The 14173-nt window shown below is 39.2% G+C and overlaps 1 protein-coding gene and 1 long non-coding RNA gene across 5 annotated transcripts; one reads left to right on the top strand and one right to left on the bottom strand.

Moving 5' to 3' along the window:
- LOC726165 (fork head domain transcription factor slp1) lies at positions 1 to 13417 on the top strand. 3 transcript variants are annotated; one of them, XM_026442307.1, is made up of 9 exons: positions 1 to 276; positions 2258 to 2641; positions 5214 to 5346; positions 10983 to 11570; positions 11647 to 11845; positions 11920 to 11968; positions 12063 to 12141; positions 12242 to 12361; positions 12479 to 13417. In XM_026442307.1, exons 2-9 carry the CDS (start codon positions 2585 to 2587, stop codon positions 12640 to 12642), a joined length of 1389 nt encoding a protein of 462 aa, XP_026298092.1. In that variant the 5' UTR covers positions 1 to 276; positions 2258 to 2584; the 3' UTR covers positions 12643 to 13417. The 3 variants fall into 3 exon arrangements, with proteins under 3 accessions (XP_026298092.1, XP_026298091.1, XP_026298090.1); XM_026442306.1 differs by having other exon boundaries at positions 12221 to 12361; XM_026442305.1 differs by having other exon boundaries at positions 12212 to 12361.
- Positions 2651 to 10976, bottom strand: LOC102655491. 2 transcript variants are annotated; one of them, XR_003305171.1, is made up of 4 exons: positions 6770 to 10976; positions 5742 to 5904; positions 4547 to 5054; positions 2651 to 4402 (listed from the first exon to the last, which is right to left on the bottom strand). It is a non-coding gene; the product is annotated as an uncharacterized LOC102655491 (long non-coding RNA). The 2 variants fall into 2 exon arrangements; XR_003305170.1 differs by lacking the exon at positions 6770 to 10976 and having other exon boundaries at positions 5742 to 6708.
- Positions 13418 to 14173: the final 756 nt, after the last annotated feature.

The following is a 14173-nucleotide window of genomic DNA, read 5'->3' as shown; positions in this document are numbered from 1 at the left end:
GCCTCCACCCGCTTCGAAACACTCGCTGGTCCGCTTCGACATTCTCAATTAGTTTCAATCTCGGTTGGCTCTCCTCTCAAGCTCATCGTGTTTCCGCTCCTATCCGACCGTTTCCACGCGATCGCGATTCGACACAAGTGTTTAAAGAGAGAGAAAAAAAGAAAAAAAAAAGAGAAATCTCGTCCTCGCTAAGTGCTAAGAACGAGGTAAAAACTTCCCTGGTGATCCATCTTTCGTCGCCCGAATCGAAGATTTCAGATAGGCTTCTTGATCACTGTGAGTTGTTTGTTTCAGTTTGTTTCATAGTTTTATAAGCTTTTTATAAGTGATCCGTTTGATTTAATTATTCTGATAATCAGAATTTTAATCATCTTATTATTTTATCAAACCATCGTGGTGCTTCTCTTTCCTTTTTCTTTTCTTGGTTACATTTCCTTTTATCTCGAATAGGTTTTGATTCTTTTTTGATTCGTGATTTCAGTTGCAGAAAACGTGATTGGTTTTTTCCTTATTGGTGATTATTTAATGAGGGTCTTTCAAGCTTTCAGATATTCATAATCTTCTATTCGTTCTTCGAAAATAGAGAACGAAGAGTTTTGGATTATTTTAACGAAGGAGATGAGTATGGCTTTTCTTTTTTTTTATTAATATCTTCTCTCTCTTCTTCCTATCTCCAGAGATTTGCTTTAAGAAAGTTTAACGGGCCTTAAAGAGATAAAGAAAATTAAAGAGAAGAACGAAATATATGAAAATTGTTTTTTAAAATACAATTTTTCGTATCAAATTATTGTAAAAATTATATCTGCATTTATTAAGAACAATCATCGAAGATTCGGTGTGCAAATGTTTCGATTATTTTTAAATAATCGTAATTTAAAAAAAAAAGAAATAAAAAAGGAAGAGAAAGAAAGAAAGAAAGAAAAAGGAAGGGAAACTCGGTTAACTTAGGTTTCGGTCTTAACCTACGATGCCGTCGGATGTCGACGATCTCGTTTGCAACGTCATGTGCAAAGTTCATCACCTCTGAAGAAACTGCGGATCTTGAAACGTTGTTGATCTAAACGTCTTGCGTCTTACATTTATGATCTGAGAAACTTATGAATGAGAGACGGTTTACTATCGTACAACACACGAGCCAAAATAAAAAGATGGATTTCGTGCAATATTATTGTTGAAATGTCTAAAATATCATCAGCGGGAAGTGGAGTTTATAAACTTCGTTTTTCGATCGAGCAAGAATTTCTATGAACTTAACGCGTGTGTTTAGTAAACAGCCAGATAAAACGGCTCTTCCTTCTGTCAGAGTAAGATAAGGGGATCTCCTAATTACGTCAAAACAACTGTCTCCACTTCCATAAATCAGGCATCAATTAATATATAATATACATTCTTGAAAGATTTCAACAAGAGAATCACTCATTATTGAATTAATTTACTGATTTCAAAGCTTGCTTGTATTAATCAATTTTCTGCCTATTTTACAATCCTAAGACTTTACATTTTCTCACGATTATTCAGATCAATTCTCCCTGTTTAATATTAATTAATAGATATTCATTGAATCCGTTCAACAAGTTTTCCTTGATGATCATCAATAGCGGATTGCAATCAGTGTTTTTCAATTATAAGTAGATTCTCTAGATAAATTTTATTAATTAATTTTCAATATTAATAATCTTAATTGTTAAAGAAACATTAATGCATTAAGAAATCCACAGCTCTTTAATGCTGATATCCAATTAACGAGTTCCTTCAACACCGATAAATACCGGCATGAATATTTCTTAATGCGCGCGTCCTAAACTTGAAATAAATGGCCACGGTGCATCCTCTTATTGTCGAAATTTACGATGATGTCCGTCAGAGGACGTGTCCAGGATCCTCTGTCGGCGGCCGCCGGAAGTCTCAACGGCTCCCCCGGGATGGGGTCTCTCTCCTCTCGGCTAAGTGTTCAGCTGTTGCTCACCCGTCAACGAATTCCCTTCCAGACCTGTGTCGAACTCCTTATCCCATCGAATCGGCGGCTTTGAGTTTTCCAACACGAGTTTTTCCAACAACGTTGAGAATCGTTGAAGGGAATTGTGTTAGCTTCATTTGTCAGGGGGATTTCGGTTATTTCCTATTTAATGAAGATGTTAGGATGCATAAATATTGATAAAATAATTTGAAAATTGTTCTTTTTAATATTGAATAAATTAAGCAAGAATATTATAATTAGTTTTATGGATACTTGTATCTCCTATCTTTTTTGTTGCAGATCAACAAGTTGGAAGAATAATTATTTTCAACCATTTTTGCTGATGCTGTTCTTGTGTGCCAAGGTAGCCTCCTCTTAAAGATGTAACATCAACTATTGAAAGGTGTAGCTTGTGATCAGTGATTGTTAATTGTTGAACAATTTTGTGCCAGTGCAATTTTGAGAAACTTTGAAAAACAAATCCCTTTCAAAGAAAGAAAGAAAGAAAGAAAAAAAATTAGAACATTTTGAAAGAATCAGTGTTGAACAGTGGAGGGCTTGCCCGCCTATTGGGAGGACTTAGCCGTGCAGCATAGTGTAAATGCAGCTGCAACGGCCAGCATTTTTATGAATTACGACCTGGACAAACCGAGGATGGTCTCGCACGTCATTCCCGTCGCTGGGGTAATCTTTCTTAATCTTAATCATTTAATTATCTGTAAAATCATGGAGGACCATGAGAGATCGTTTGTTTAAAAAATAATTGCATGGTATTCCATGAATTTTTTTTACAATTGTAAAATCACACAGGCAATTGATCATCGCGAAGGATTGATTATTATAAATCATTGAATTTTCATGGATTTTCAAATTAACGCTCGTCAAACAGTTCAGTCGAGAGTGTACCGATAATCGAGAGTGTTGAGCAGCGTTGCTTATCGTCGCATACGAGGGAAAGAAAAAAGAGAAAAATGGAGGTCGTGACCTCGAAAATTTCGCAACTATCCGATCTGCGTCTCTTCGTCGAATTATTATTAACCATTCCATTTCTAAATAATCGTCGTCTCTTCTTTATTCAAATTTCGAGTAGAGAGTAGAATCGTCCAGTTTGAGCATAGACAGTTGAATTTATTGAATAGCCCTCTTCCATGAATGAACTTATATTTGATTCAACCTGTGGATCGATCGGATGTGGTATAGGCTTACAAAGCGAGCTCGAGAAATCGATAGAAGCTCGTCTTACTATGGCTAACAGGCTAAATCAGGCCAGTTGTGTAGGAGTGTACTCCGTGCCGAGTTTAAATTAAAGCAATATCGAAGGAAGAATATGTGATTATTAGGTGGTCATGGGACGATAATTCTGGGGCAGACACGCGAACTAGTTATTCAAAATAAACGAACCGCTGATAAGTTGAAGGAAAAGCGGAGAGGAGCTTTTTATCGAGGCAGCAGATAAGAGAAGAGTTGCCTCTCACATTGTCGACCTATGCTGATCTTTCCTCTCCCACGACCTGACTTCCATCGCTTGTATGTTGATACACTTGTTAGGGAAAGGAATAGAATGTAAATTGTTAAAGCATAATTCAATCTTTCAATCTCGGATTACATTTGATCGATTTTCAAAATTTTCAATGAGTTTAACCTATTAATTTTCCGAGAAGAATCATTTAATTTGCTGATTTATAATTATTTGATCGTCTCTCTTATATGAAATAGAGTTAAAATATGATGAAAAACAAAGGATCAAAGATATAAGTTTATCCTGACGTTCTAAATCTCATTCATTTGTTGATCTACAGAAGTGTTTATAGGCCCTCTATCTTTAGTCATGTTGAACTCTGTATGTAGTGCAAACAAGCTAAATCATCAGAAACAATAAACCAACTTTCATTTGTTTGTTTATAAAACATGTAATTTATCAAGCGGTATTTCCCCATATTTCCACCTATTATTTCTCTTTTAATTTACAAAAATTGAAATTATCATTCACCAATTCTTAATATCTCTATGAAAGACTATGGATTCTGTGGATTCATGATTAACACACTTAGATATATAGATATATAATGATATATTAGAGATATATCACTTCATTTAATCATTTACCACTTTCTTTCCAAGCAATATTTCTTCCAGCAAGTACACCGATAGTAATCCAAAAGTTATTTCTAAAATTTTTGTCCTTTGAAGAATCCAGCTATGTCGATCCTCTTTTTCCCTATTCGTTCAAAGCATTCACCGGTATAGGAGCTTAATTTAATGGCTGTCTAGCGAATTAACGAGGTGACCACGTGTTCCAGCCAACCGCCTCGACAGATTTCTCGAGAACGTTTTTCAGTGTCAACCCCTGATGCACTTCTCCGGTATATTTCCACGCGATCTCTGTATATTCTGCCACATTTGCAAACCGCTTTTGACAATCCTACCCGCGAAAATAATTGTGAACTGAAAGATGAAACGGATTATATAAACTCTGGGTCAACGACACTGCCCTTTGTCCGATCAATAATAGAATAAATCCAAAATATATACATATATATACATATTAATCTATTAATTTTGCTTTGAAAAAGAACAAGAGTTACTTACTTATCTCTACTGATGCAATATTTTTGCACTGTACTCTTACAAAATTTTACTATATTCGTTGTTTGAATAATAATTTGCCTGGAACGGAGGAGATCGTGCGATAGTTATATGGAGTATTGGTGGGCTAGTTGTTTGACGAATTTTTGCCAAGTACATCGGTGGTTCGGTGCAAACTAGACGTCGTAAAGCTGGATCGCAAATTAACGATCTAGCGAGATCGTAAGTTTCGCTTGGCATAATACGATGTCACAACACCGGGCCGGTGTTTGTAAGCTTCCGGCGACGGCACTTCAAACATTGCCAGCTACGAGCCAGAAGTCTTTTTGGCCCGGCCTCGTGGATGCGCCAACGTCGTTCACGTTGCACGATTCTCCGGTTCGTTCACCTTTCATCACTGCCCTCCCCTTGTCCATCATAATACTGTTCATATACAAATTCATACCGTCCGATTGTTCCTCCACATAGATTTACACGATCCACTTTATCATTTTTTCGTTTAAATCACGTCCTACAACGTATTAATAGATATTAAAATATAATATATATATATATCTCACTATACATAGAATATAGAAAAATTCTTCCTTTGAAATGATTTGTTAGGTTATATTCCCTTACGTCGGTAAGGGAAGGATACGTTTAAAATAAACGAATTTCCTTATTTCAGGAATTACAGCAAGGTAATGGAAATCTGGGTGTCACGGGGCTGGGCGGGATGCAGGAGTCGTCTCACTCGTTGAAGATCAAGCAGGAGCCTTTTCAGGTGTCCCCGCCATCGCCCCTTCCCCCCCTGCATCAAGGTAAGTAGCGTTCCATTTCGCGCCGTGCCTAACCACGTTCAACAAAAAATCGTTACCATCCGAGCATGTATCTAAAAACGTGTTGAGTGACGTTGAAAGACTGGCTTGACGTCATCGGGATGCCGCCACCAATGATTTCTTCGTGTTCACGGTAGCCGAAAACCGCGTTCTAATAATACAAAATGCTGCTCAAGTGTCGCGTGACTCCTTACTGACTGAAAGGCACGGGACAGGGAGCCGGAAAAGAGACGGAAAAACCGGTCGAGAATAATCTGAAAGAAGATGGAACTGTTACGGGGGAAGGGGGAATAAATAGAACGAGGAAAGAAAGTAAAAACTGGAGGGAAAAGAGAGAGAGAGAGAGAGAGAGAGAAAGACAGTAATGGATGATATACCGGTGGAGGCTGCATCCTAATCTCTCCACGTGTCGTTCAGTTCACATTCTCTGCCTCGATTGCGCTTCTTCGAGAAGCTGTCAGTTGCTCATCCTCGACAGTTTCGGGTTAAAAATGATCACTAATGGAAATATACCCTGTGTATCAAATGATGCGTGTATACCTGGAAACAGAAATATATATATATACTCTGATGATTTATCAATTACAATCAGCGAGATGCATTGTTTTCGTATAGATGGTGTATACACGTTGTATTAATATTATGTTGCTGATGGACGTGTCCAGCTTCATACGTTGGTTGTTAACGCCAATGTCCATTAATCATTCGTCGGGATGATGCAAAAAGGCACGTTCGGTGGATAGATTTGTTTATGGAAGTATAATGAATCCGATCAAAAACTGAAGTAAAATTCTTATCTATACTTCGGTTCGTTGCGATAACTACTATATATATATAGTAGATTGTGATTAAAAAAAAAAAAAAAGAAAAAAATAACATCGATTCATAGGGAAATATAGGGAGAGTGAGTTTTTCCTTGTACACGATGGAAGACGAATGACGTCGGAAGAGTTAAAAGAGCATATAAATCCTCTGATAAAGGAGGAAATGATCGCACCCGGAGTTTCGTGTTACCAGATTTTTCTGATTCGCTAATCGCTGAAGATAGACGGGGCTCCGTTGAAATCTAAGAAGCTTGGTATCAATATCTTGAGCGAGTTATGCGCGTGTGCACGCGATTTGATCGCGTACACGTCGCAAAAATCTTTAGTCTGCTCCGTTCGATTAGATAAAGCTATTAGTCAGTCTCGATGACGACGAGGCTACGACGAGGATCTTCCTCGTAGGTAGCAGTCGAAAAATTTTTCTAGATACGAGTTTTTCTAGAGACAACGAACGATGATTTTTCTTCTTCTTCTTCTTCTTTATTTTTTTTTTTTTTTTTTTTGAACAGAAAGAGATTTCAAATCATTAATTTATTAATTTTGGCGAACGATAATATTTTTACAATCGATCATCCACTTACCGCATTATTACAAAAGTGTTAAAAGTGTATTTAAGATCTTTTTCTTCCTCGATCTTGAAACTTCGGCACTTTTTGATGACTTTTGAAAAAAAAAAAAAAAAAAAATTTTTTTTTTGCTGTAAAAATATCGTAAACAGTATAAATACTAGCTAATAAGTGTCTCGACTGATGTTCTACATTTTCGTGGTGCGTTTAATAGTCATATTCACGATTATGCATGCATATTTATCGGGCTAATAAAAACTCACCGATAAAGCTCCATAGAAAGTTGACACGTTTAATTGTGCAGCGCTTGAGCGGTGCTCTGATTAACTGGGGTCGTAGTTTAGCTTCTTTAGAGCCTTCTAATTACACGAAACTAACAAACAAAACGTTGATAATTCCATTATCATAATTATACCGTAGTTATAATACTCGCTTTTTTTTTCTTCTTCTTCTTTTTTTTTTTTTTTTTTTCCTCCTTTTTTAAAGCACAGTTATCCGTTTTATCAACTCCTGTTCGAACGAGTTCAAGAATCTCGATGATTCCTTTCCGAAAAAACCAACCAGATAGCGCCTCATTTACATCGTCGATAACGTAATTCTATTTATTTATTCGGAAACCAGGCCGCGAAACGTAATATCATTTTACCCGCGTTAAAATAGATTTCTAGTAAACAAGGGCACGGTTCTGGGTTACTCTTTAGTTGATAAGGAAATCGCGGGCGTTCATTCCAATTAACAACAACTGTTAATGCAATAAAATTTTCGATCCTCGAATGGAAATTTCGATCGATCGATCGAAATTTAACAAACGAGCCAGCCGGTGATAAACGATAATTTTTGATTTTTTGATAATTTCGTCGTTAGATGTCCTACCACGTAAGGTAGGTAAATCTGAGAAGTGTCATTTACAGCTTGCATAGAAGTCCAGTGAAGGCAGATAAGGAGGTGGAGAGTCACGCAATTTGTACTCGATTTCCTTATCGGCGTCTAAACCGACCGGCTCCTTGGCTCTCTAAAACGATAAAACGATCAGAAATGACGGGTGGTCGGTTGCAAAACGGCCGCGAGAAAAGAAAATGAGATAAATGTTCGACGACGAACCAAGTGGCAAGAACCAAGTCGGGCCCCCTCAATTTATTATCATCTCTTTGTATCTAAGTTGACTCGTCCAGATTCGGCCTCGCTGCAAAATATTGAATGTATATATAAATAAAATTCTATACAGTAACAGGTTGTTAGATGGAGAAGCGAAGATACAAAGAAATTATTCTACTTTATAAAAAAAGGAGGATGAAAAGCCGATCAATTGTTGATCGAAATTAAACCAAGAAAATTAATATTTATTTCCTTTGTTAATTGCGAAACGGAGAAGGGGAATACCTATGAAGATGTCGCTACGTTTGACGAGGTCGAGATACCACTCGGTGATTGGCTTACGGTGGAAGATATCGTAAGATGAGTTATCGTGCATATGACCCCCTGGCCCCTTGATTTACTTCATAATTTCTTCGCGCTCACTTCTTTAAAGAGAAATTCGCTCTCGATTTCGTCCCGCTTAAATATCCCTGTAATATTATTTTTAAAGAAAAAAAAAAAAAAATTTCGAGAAGAGCATTTCTCTCTCAAATTCGTTAAACGAAGATTGCCAAGATTGATCATACAAGTAAGTGGAACGTGATACTTGGAAGTGAGTACTTACCGTTGTACACGGGTCATAAAATACGGGGTTCGGGGTTGATGGGTATCGTTGTAGGAAGGCACGTGCTATTCCATGGGAGAGTGGGAGTGGCCTAGCCCGATGGGATCCCTTTAGTAGCTGGGCAGGAATGGAATCATCGAACACGTGCCCTGACGCCCTCTAATGCTTATCCCTAGCCTCGCTACAATCGCCATGATACTCGATATCGAAAGGAGTATGACTTTCACCTTATTTCAACGATCGTATTACGATTACTCGCTCGCTCAGTTGAGCTAATTAATCGGCTCAGAAAAAAGATCCTATCTGAAAAAGAAGAAGAAGAAGAAGAAGAAGGAATTGTTGATAATGGAAAATCGAATTATAGGAAGATACGAAGTAAAGGTCGATGCTAGGATCGGAGTAGCCAGCCGACCTAATCAAAGAGAAACAATGACGACGAGGACAAAGGCGTGCGATTCGCAGCGTGATGTCACGATGTATTGTATTTCGCTTATCGACGCCGATTCCTCGCGGAACCCGCAGCATTTCAGGAATGCGAATGCCATGATTTTCAGCGCGACAACGATCACGAAGACAACGACCTTCGCCCCGAGGATCGCTTTAATCGATCCTCGCATAAACTTTCTTTTCTCCTCTTTATCTTCTCGTTTTCTTTTTCATCGTAGGAAGCTGAATTTTCTCTCGATCCTTGACATTATAATATATATAAGACAGAACGAAACAGATTCATAACCTAATTAGACTTATCGAGAACTGATGAACTTGTTTTATAAATCTGCAGACATCGTTAAATCATCGTTACAAATATAATACCTCGACGAAGGCCAACAAATTTTCGCAAGCTTGTGATTACGTCACAACAGTTTTCACAACAGCTGAACACTGCATTTTTCTTCCATATTCACATTGTGAAATATATATCATCGTACGATGATCTACTTACACCAGTTAATATTAATATCAATTTCAATTTTTTGAAGAAGAACAGGTCGAGGAGGGGGAGGAGGAAAAATTATTCGACTTTTCCTCCGAATGTTTTTTCACTCGTCGACGATTGTCTGTCGCATACAATTTGAAACAAGGGATCCCATGACGAGAGCAGATGCGGTCTCGTAGGTGTCGCGTAGCAATGGATCTCCAGTTGCAGTCAGGTGTGTTGGCAAACGCTTCGGGTTATCGCGATCTCGTCGTCCGCTTGTGTACCTTAAATCTACACGCGGGGGCCTACGAGCTTGTGTGGAACATGTTTAGGTGTTCGTAGGTCGATATCGTATATCGAATCTCCGGCACGTGATCTGTAAAAGATGATGTTCAATCTTGAAGATAATTAAACGCAACTTATTCCAATTTCTAATTTATCCAGCATATACGAATAATTACTCTTTTCCATGATAATATATTTATTAATTAATTTTTCTCGAGTTTAAACACCTGACACGAGAACATGTAATATGGAGTATATTATCCTCTTCTCCTCCCAAATGACGAGACCTCTCTGCGTCGAAAATCATATACCCTGGAGCTTGGTTTAGGGATATCATGTTTGCCTATCATTCGCGTATCATGCTGGGAATGGATATGTTCGTGGGGGCCAGGTTCTAGCGATTGATAACATTCGGATCGATCCTGCGGAAGATTAACGGGAATTAAATTGGATATTCTATCGTTTTGTTACTTAAATCGCGAAATATTGGGTTCTTGGCTCTCTTCTATTCTCGTAACCGACCCGACTGAATTTGCGAAAATTCATACTTTGTTTTTCTTTTTGTTCCAAACCTCTCTGTTGTGCAAGTGCGCCGTGCTTAACTTATCGGTGTCTAGTTACGGTTCCAGTTACATGTGCCGCGAGGCACCGGTGAATATTCGACGCCATGCACGTACGCACTCCTTTTCTGACTCATATCTCCGTGTTTCCCGCTGATTTTCTTCCACCTTTAAAAACTCTCTGATGGCCAATTATCCAACTGGATTCGTCCAGTATGTATGCTTTAATAAAAACAGGATTACGAATTAAATATTAAATTATATAAATTATCCTGTAATTACATTTACCTTATTTATCATCAAAATTGAGTGAAATATTTACAAATTCTCTTCCAAATTCCCTCCCTATTTTTCTTTCCCTCTCCCCTCCCTTGATGAAAAACATAATTTTATTCTTAAGGACACCCAGTGTGCCTGAGACGTTCATTTCTCCAAACAGCTTATCGTCGAAGCTCAAATGACGCCGGGTGAATTCCTTTCAAAGGTTGAATTGTTTTACCTCGACTGAGATTTCTAGGAAGTCGTACCAGTCGTGTAGATCGATCGAGTCGGTTCCATTGTCCAATTTCTCGGAGGACTACGTTTAGTCTCGAATTAAAAATCATCTAATCTCTCTCTCTTCTCTCGTCTCCTCCTCCGGTAACAGGAGGAGGATTCTTCCAGATTTGAATCCGTGAAATTTAACGACAAAGATTCCATCCTCCCTCGAGTTTTTTAATAATTTATAAATAAAATATACATCGAATAATCCCCAACGTATTTCAGTGAGCAGCTTTGTATCGGAGATGCAAAATGGCTGCATCGGTGTCGCATCGTCCAAGGAGCTGGACTCTTCCGTGAACCTGACCAGGGGCCTGGCGTCTCACCACACGTCTCTGACCCATCATCACTCTCATCACAGCCTGCACAGCCCGAATTCCGCTGTTTCCATGCACTCGACGGGTTCCACTCATCATCACCTCGATGAGAAGGGGTCGTCGCCGACCGGTGCCCTACACAGCACGACCAACAGCAATCCATCGACTCCGTCGACGCCTTCCACCCCTACGACGGTGGCGGACGGTTCCTCGACGGCGACGGTGACCGGAAATGGGAATGCAAGCAACGATTCGGCCAGCAAGAAGCCGCCCTACAGTTACGTCGCTCTGATCGCAATGGCTATACAGCACAGCGCTCAGAAGAGGGCGACTTTGAGCGAGATATACGCATACATTACCGCCCGATTTCCGTACTTTCAGAAGAACAAAAAGGGTTGGCAAAATTCCATCAGGCATAATCTGTCGTTGAACGAGTGCTTCGTTAAAGTGCCGCGCGATGGAGGTGGCGAGAGGAAAGGGAACTTTTGGACTCTCGGTTCGTGCCCTCTCTTTTTAAATCTGGAAAAATACAATTAGGATTTTAGGATCAGCGATATATTCCATTTTTCTAGACCCGCAATACGTGGACATGTTCGAGAATGGTAACTATAGGAGGCGCAGGCGCATGAAGCGACCGTACAGGAACGCACCGTACAAACCTCTATTCGGCGACCCTTTCACACCCACGCACGTCCACTTAGGCCCCAGGAACTTGTTCGGCCCCTCACCACCGTCCTACGCTCCGTCTACGTACACCAGATACGACACCAGGTATCAATTGTCCCTCCCTCGCCTCTTGGAATCCGCCTCTTAAAGTTTCTACTACTTATTCCTTGTTATTCCAGTGCATGGAGCCTTCAACAGTCCCAGCTGCCCTACAGCCACTGTCCATCAGTAAGTGATTCTTCCTCTCATCATCAGTGTCTCGCCATTTTTATCGCGTATGGTCAATAATAATAAAAAAAAAAAATTTGGATTTTTCTTGAAGCTTCAACCGCAATTGCAACCGATGCAGTCCATGCAGATACCTAACATGAATGGTTACAGTCAATTGGGCACCTCATTAAGTGAGTCTCCACTCTGATCTTCAACGCATTCGATATTCGACTTGGTGAAATGCTTCACGATCAGACAAAGCGTTTCAAGGCAATTACTTGGATGTTCCAGGTGGGACCACGAGTTCCTCGGGTTCGATGACGAGCGGTTCTTTCGGCAGTAGTTTCGCAAGGAGGCACGATGCAGCGATGACGCAAGAAACGGTGCCTACCAGGTGCTATTGGCCTGAAAGTAATTAATTTCTTCCATGTCCCGGTGTTTTTACAATTTTTTACATTAATATTTTGTACTCGTTCTTTCGCTCGTTAAAAGTAAACGAATCCAAGCACTTCTCTTTCGTGATTCCAGTGGTGAACGTGAAAGAGGAGCCAGGGACTGTGGCAGTGTCCAGCACCAGCGTGGGCAGCGTGGGCGTCCCTTCGGGGATGATGGGCTCTACAACTCCGTCAGGGGTTTCCACGACCGGATTCGCACCCATGGAGTTCCAATCGCGGTCCAAGTGCTTCATGTGAATCGATTTGTCACCCGAGTTATAAAAAACTGGGCATCTCATAAGAGTCTGAAAGGGATCGTTTCCACGACGTTTCAAATTGAAATGATCATCTTTCACGAGTGTGGCTCTCGATCGGAAAAGCGAAATATTCCAAAGTATTTCTTTTCATTGATGATGAAATTCTATGGGAAAACTGCTGGAACTGCTGGTCGCCTAGTAGTGATACATAATTCCGGCCCGTAGAGGAGTGTGAAAGATTTCTCTCTTCCACTTGAAAAAAAACGATAAACACTGCAACCCTATCCTCGTGCGTTTTCGACTGCTGCACAGTATTCGATTATTTAAAACGAGATAAGGGGCCGATTCGTGCCTCGTGAATTGGTTTCTCCGAGAAGAGAAGAGAAGAGAAAAGATGGATCTGCGAGGGACAAATTTAGAGATAACAATTAACGAGTAGTTTGTAAGGCGTATTCGCGAAATAGGAAAGCACATCGAAGATGTTTCCTTTTATATATATATATATATATATTATATAAATAACTAGTAATTGTAGAAGAAAAAAGATAAATGTGTATCTGAATATGTAGGTTGCAATAGTGAGAAGAAGAAGAAGAAGAAGAAGAAAAAGAAAAAAAAACAATTTCTCTGGAAGACTATTCATCAGTTGTACATATCTAAGCCTAAGTACTTAGTTTGATTGACTAATTGTGAGCTATTCCAAAGACGAACGCACGTGGCAGCTCCTGTAATTAGATGGAAAAATCAAAAATAAATCTCTATTATTTATCGTCTAATCTCTATTGTCACAAGAATATATTATTTACCTTTCATCATATCATTTATTCCAAAAAAGAAAAAAAGAAATCAAATGCAATTTACATTTCTATAATCTGTATTTTATATGATGTATATGATTGTGTAATTAGATTTTGCATATAATTAATTATGAAAAAATTTTTTAACACAAAATCCACAATCCCCTGTAAATTAATTTAATTAATCATCGTGATCTCCAATTTATTCTAATTCTACAAAATATTAGAAGACATTATCATCCATTCTTATGGTGATTCTATTTTTGCCCGATATTCAGAACAAAAGTATAGTCGCTTCCTGTGATTCAATGCGAGCTCCAGGGCTCAGAATATCCCTGGCAAAATGAGAAAAAGAGCGGAAGAGGGAAAAGTAGCCAATGGCCAGCAATGGGGATGTTTGCGTCGACGAGGATGTTTTACAAACACGGTGCACACAAGCGAGCTTTAATATTCTCCGTAAAAGAGAGGTTGGCCGTGCACAGCCAGTCAACACCGTACGTGCATCAGCGCAGGAATAGCACGTGCACTTTATTTTTCGTCTGGAAATCGATCGTACGGCCACGTCCCTTCTGCATGCCCGCCTCAAAATAAATCTTGCCAGCTCGATGGAAAAGAGCACGCATGGCATGAATGGAATGGACAGAAATCTTCTTATTTCTCCATCATTATAATTTCTTCTTTCTTCAATTTTCAGAAATTCCATTTTTCATGTTACTGTTTTTATAATATCTCCTT

Source organism: Apis mellifera, linkage group LG8 (genome assembly GCF_003254395.2).
Source record: "Apis mellifera strain DH4 linkage group LG8, Amel_HAv3.1, whole genome shotgun sequence".
Taxonomy (NCBI): Eukaryota; Metazoa; Arthropoda; class Insecta; order Hymenoptera; family Apidae; genus Apis; species Apis mellifera.
Note: the sequence above shows the minus strand (reverse complement) of the source record. Positions and strands in the feature narration are given on the sequence as shown.

Coding starts and splice junctions, on each gene's coding strand:
- LOC726165 (XM_026442305.1), top strand. CDS start 2,585: ATGAATTACGACCTGGACAAACCGAGGATGGTCTCGCACGTCATTCCC. Junction 2,642..5,213: donor ACGTCATTCCCGTCGCTGGG/GTAATCTTTCTT, acceptor TCCTTATTTCAG/GAATTACAGCAAGGTAATGG. Junction 5,347..10,982: donor CCTTCCCCCCCTGCATCAAG/GTAAGTAGCGTT, acceptor AACGTATTTCAG/TGAGCAGCTTTGTATCGGAG.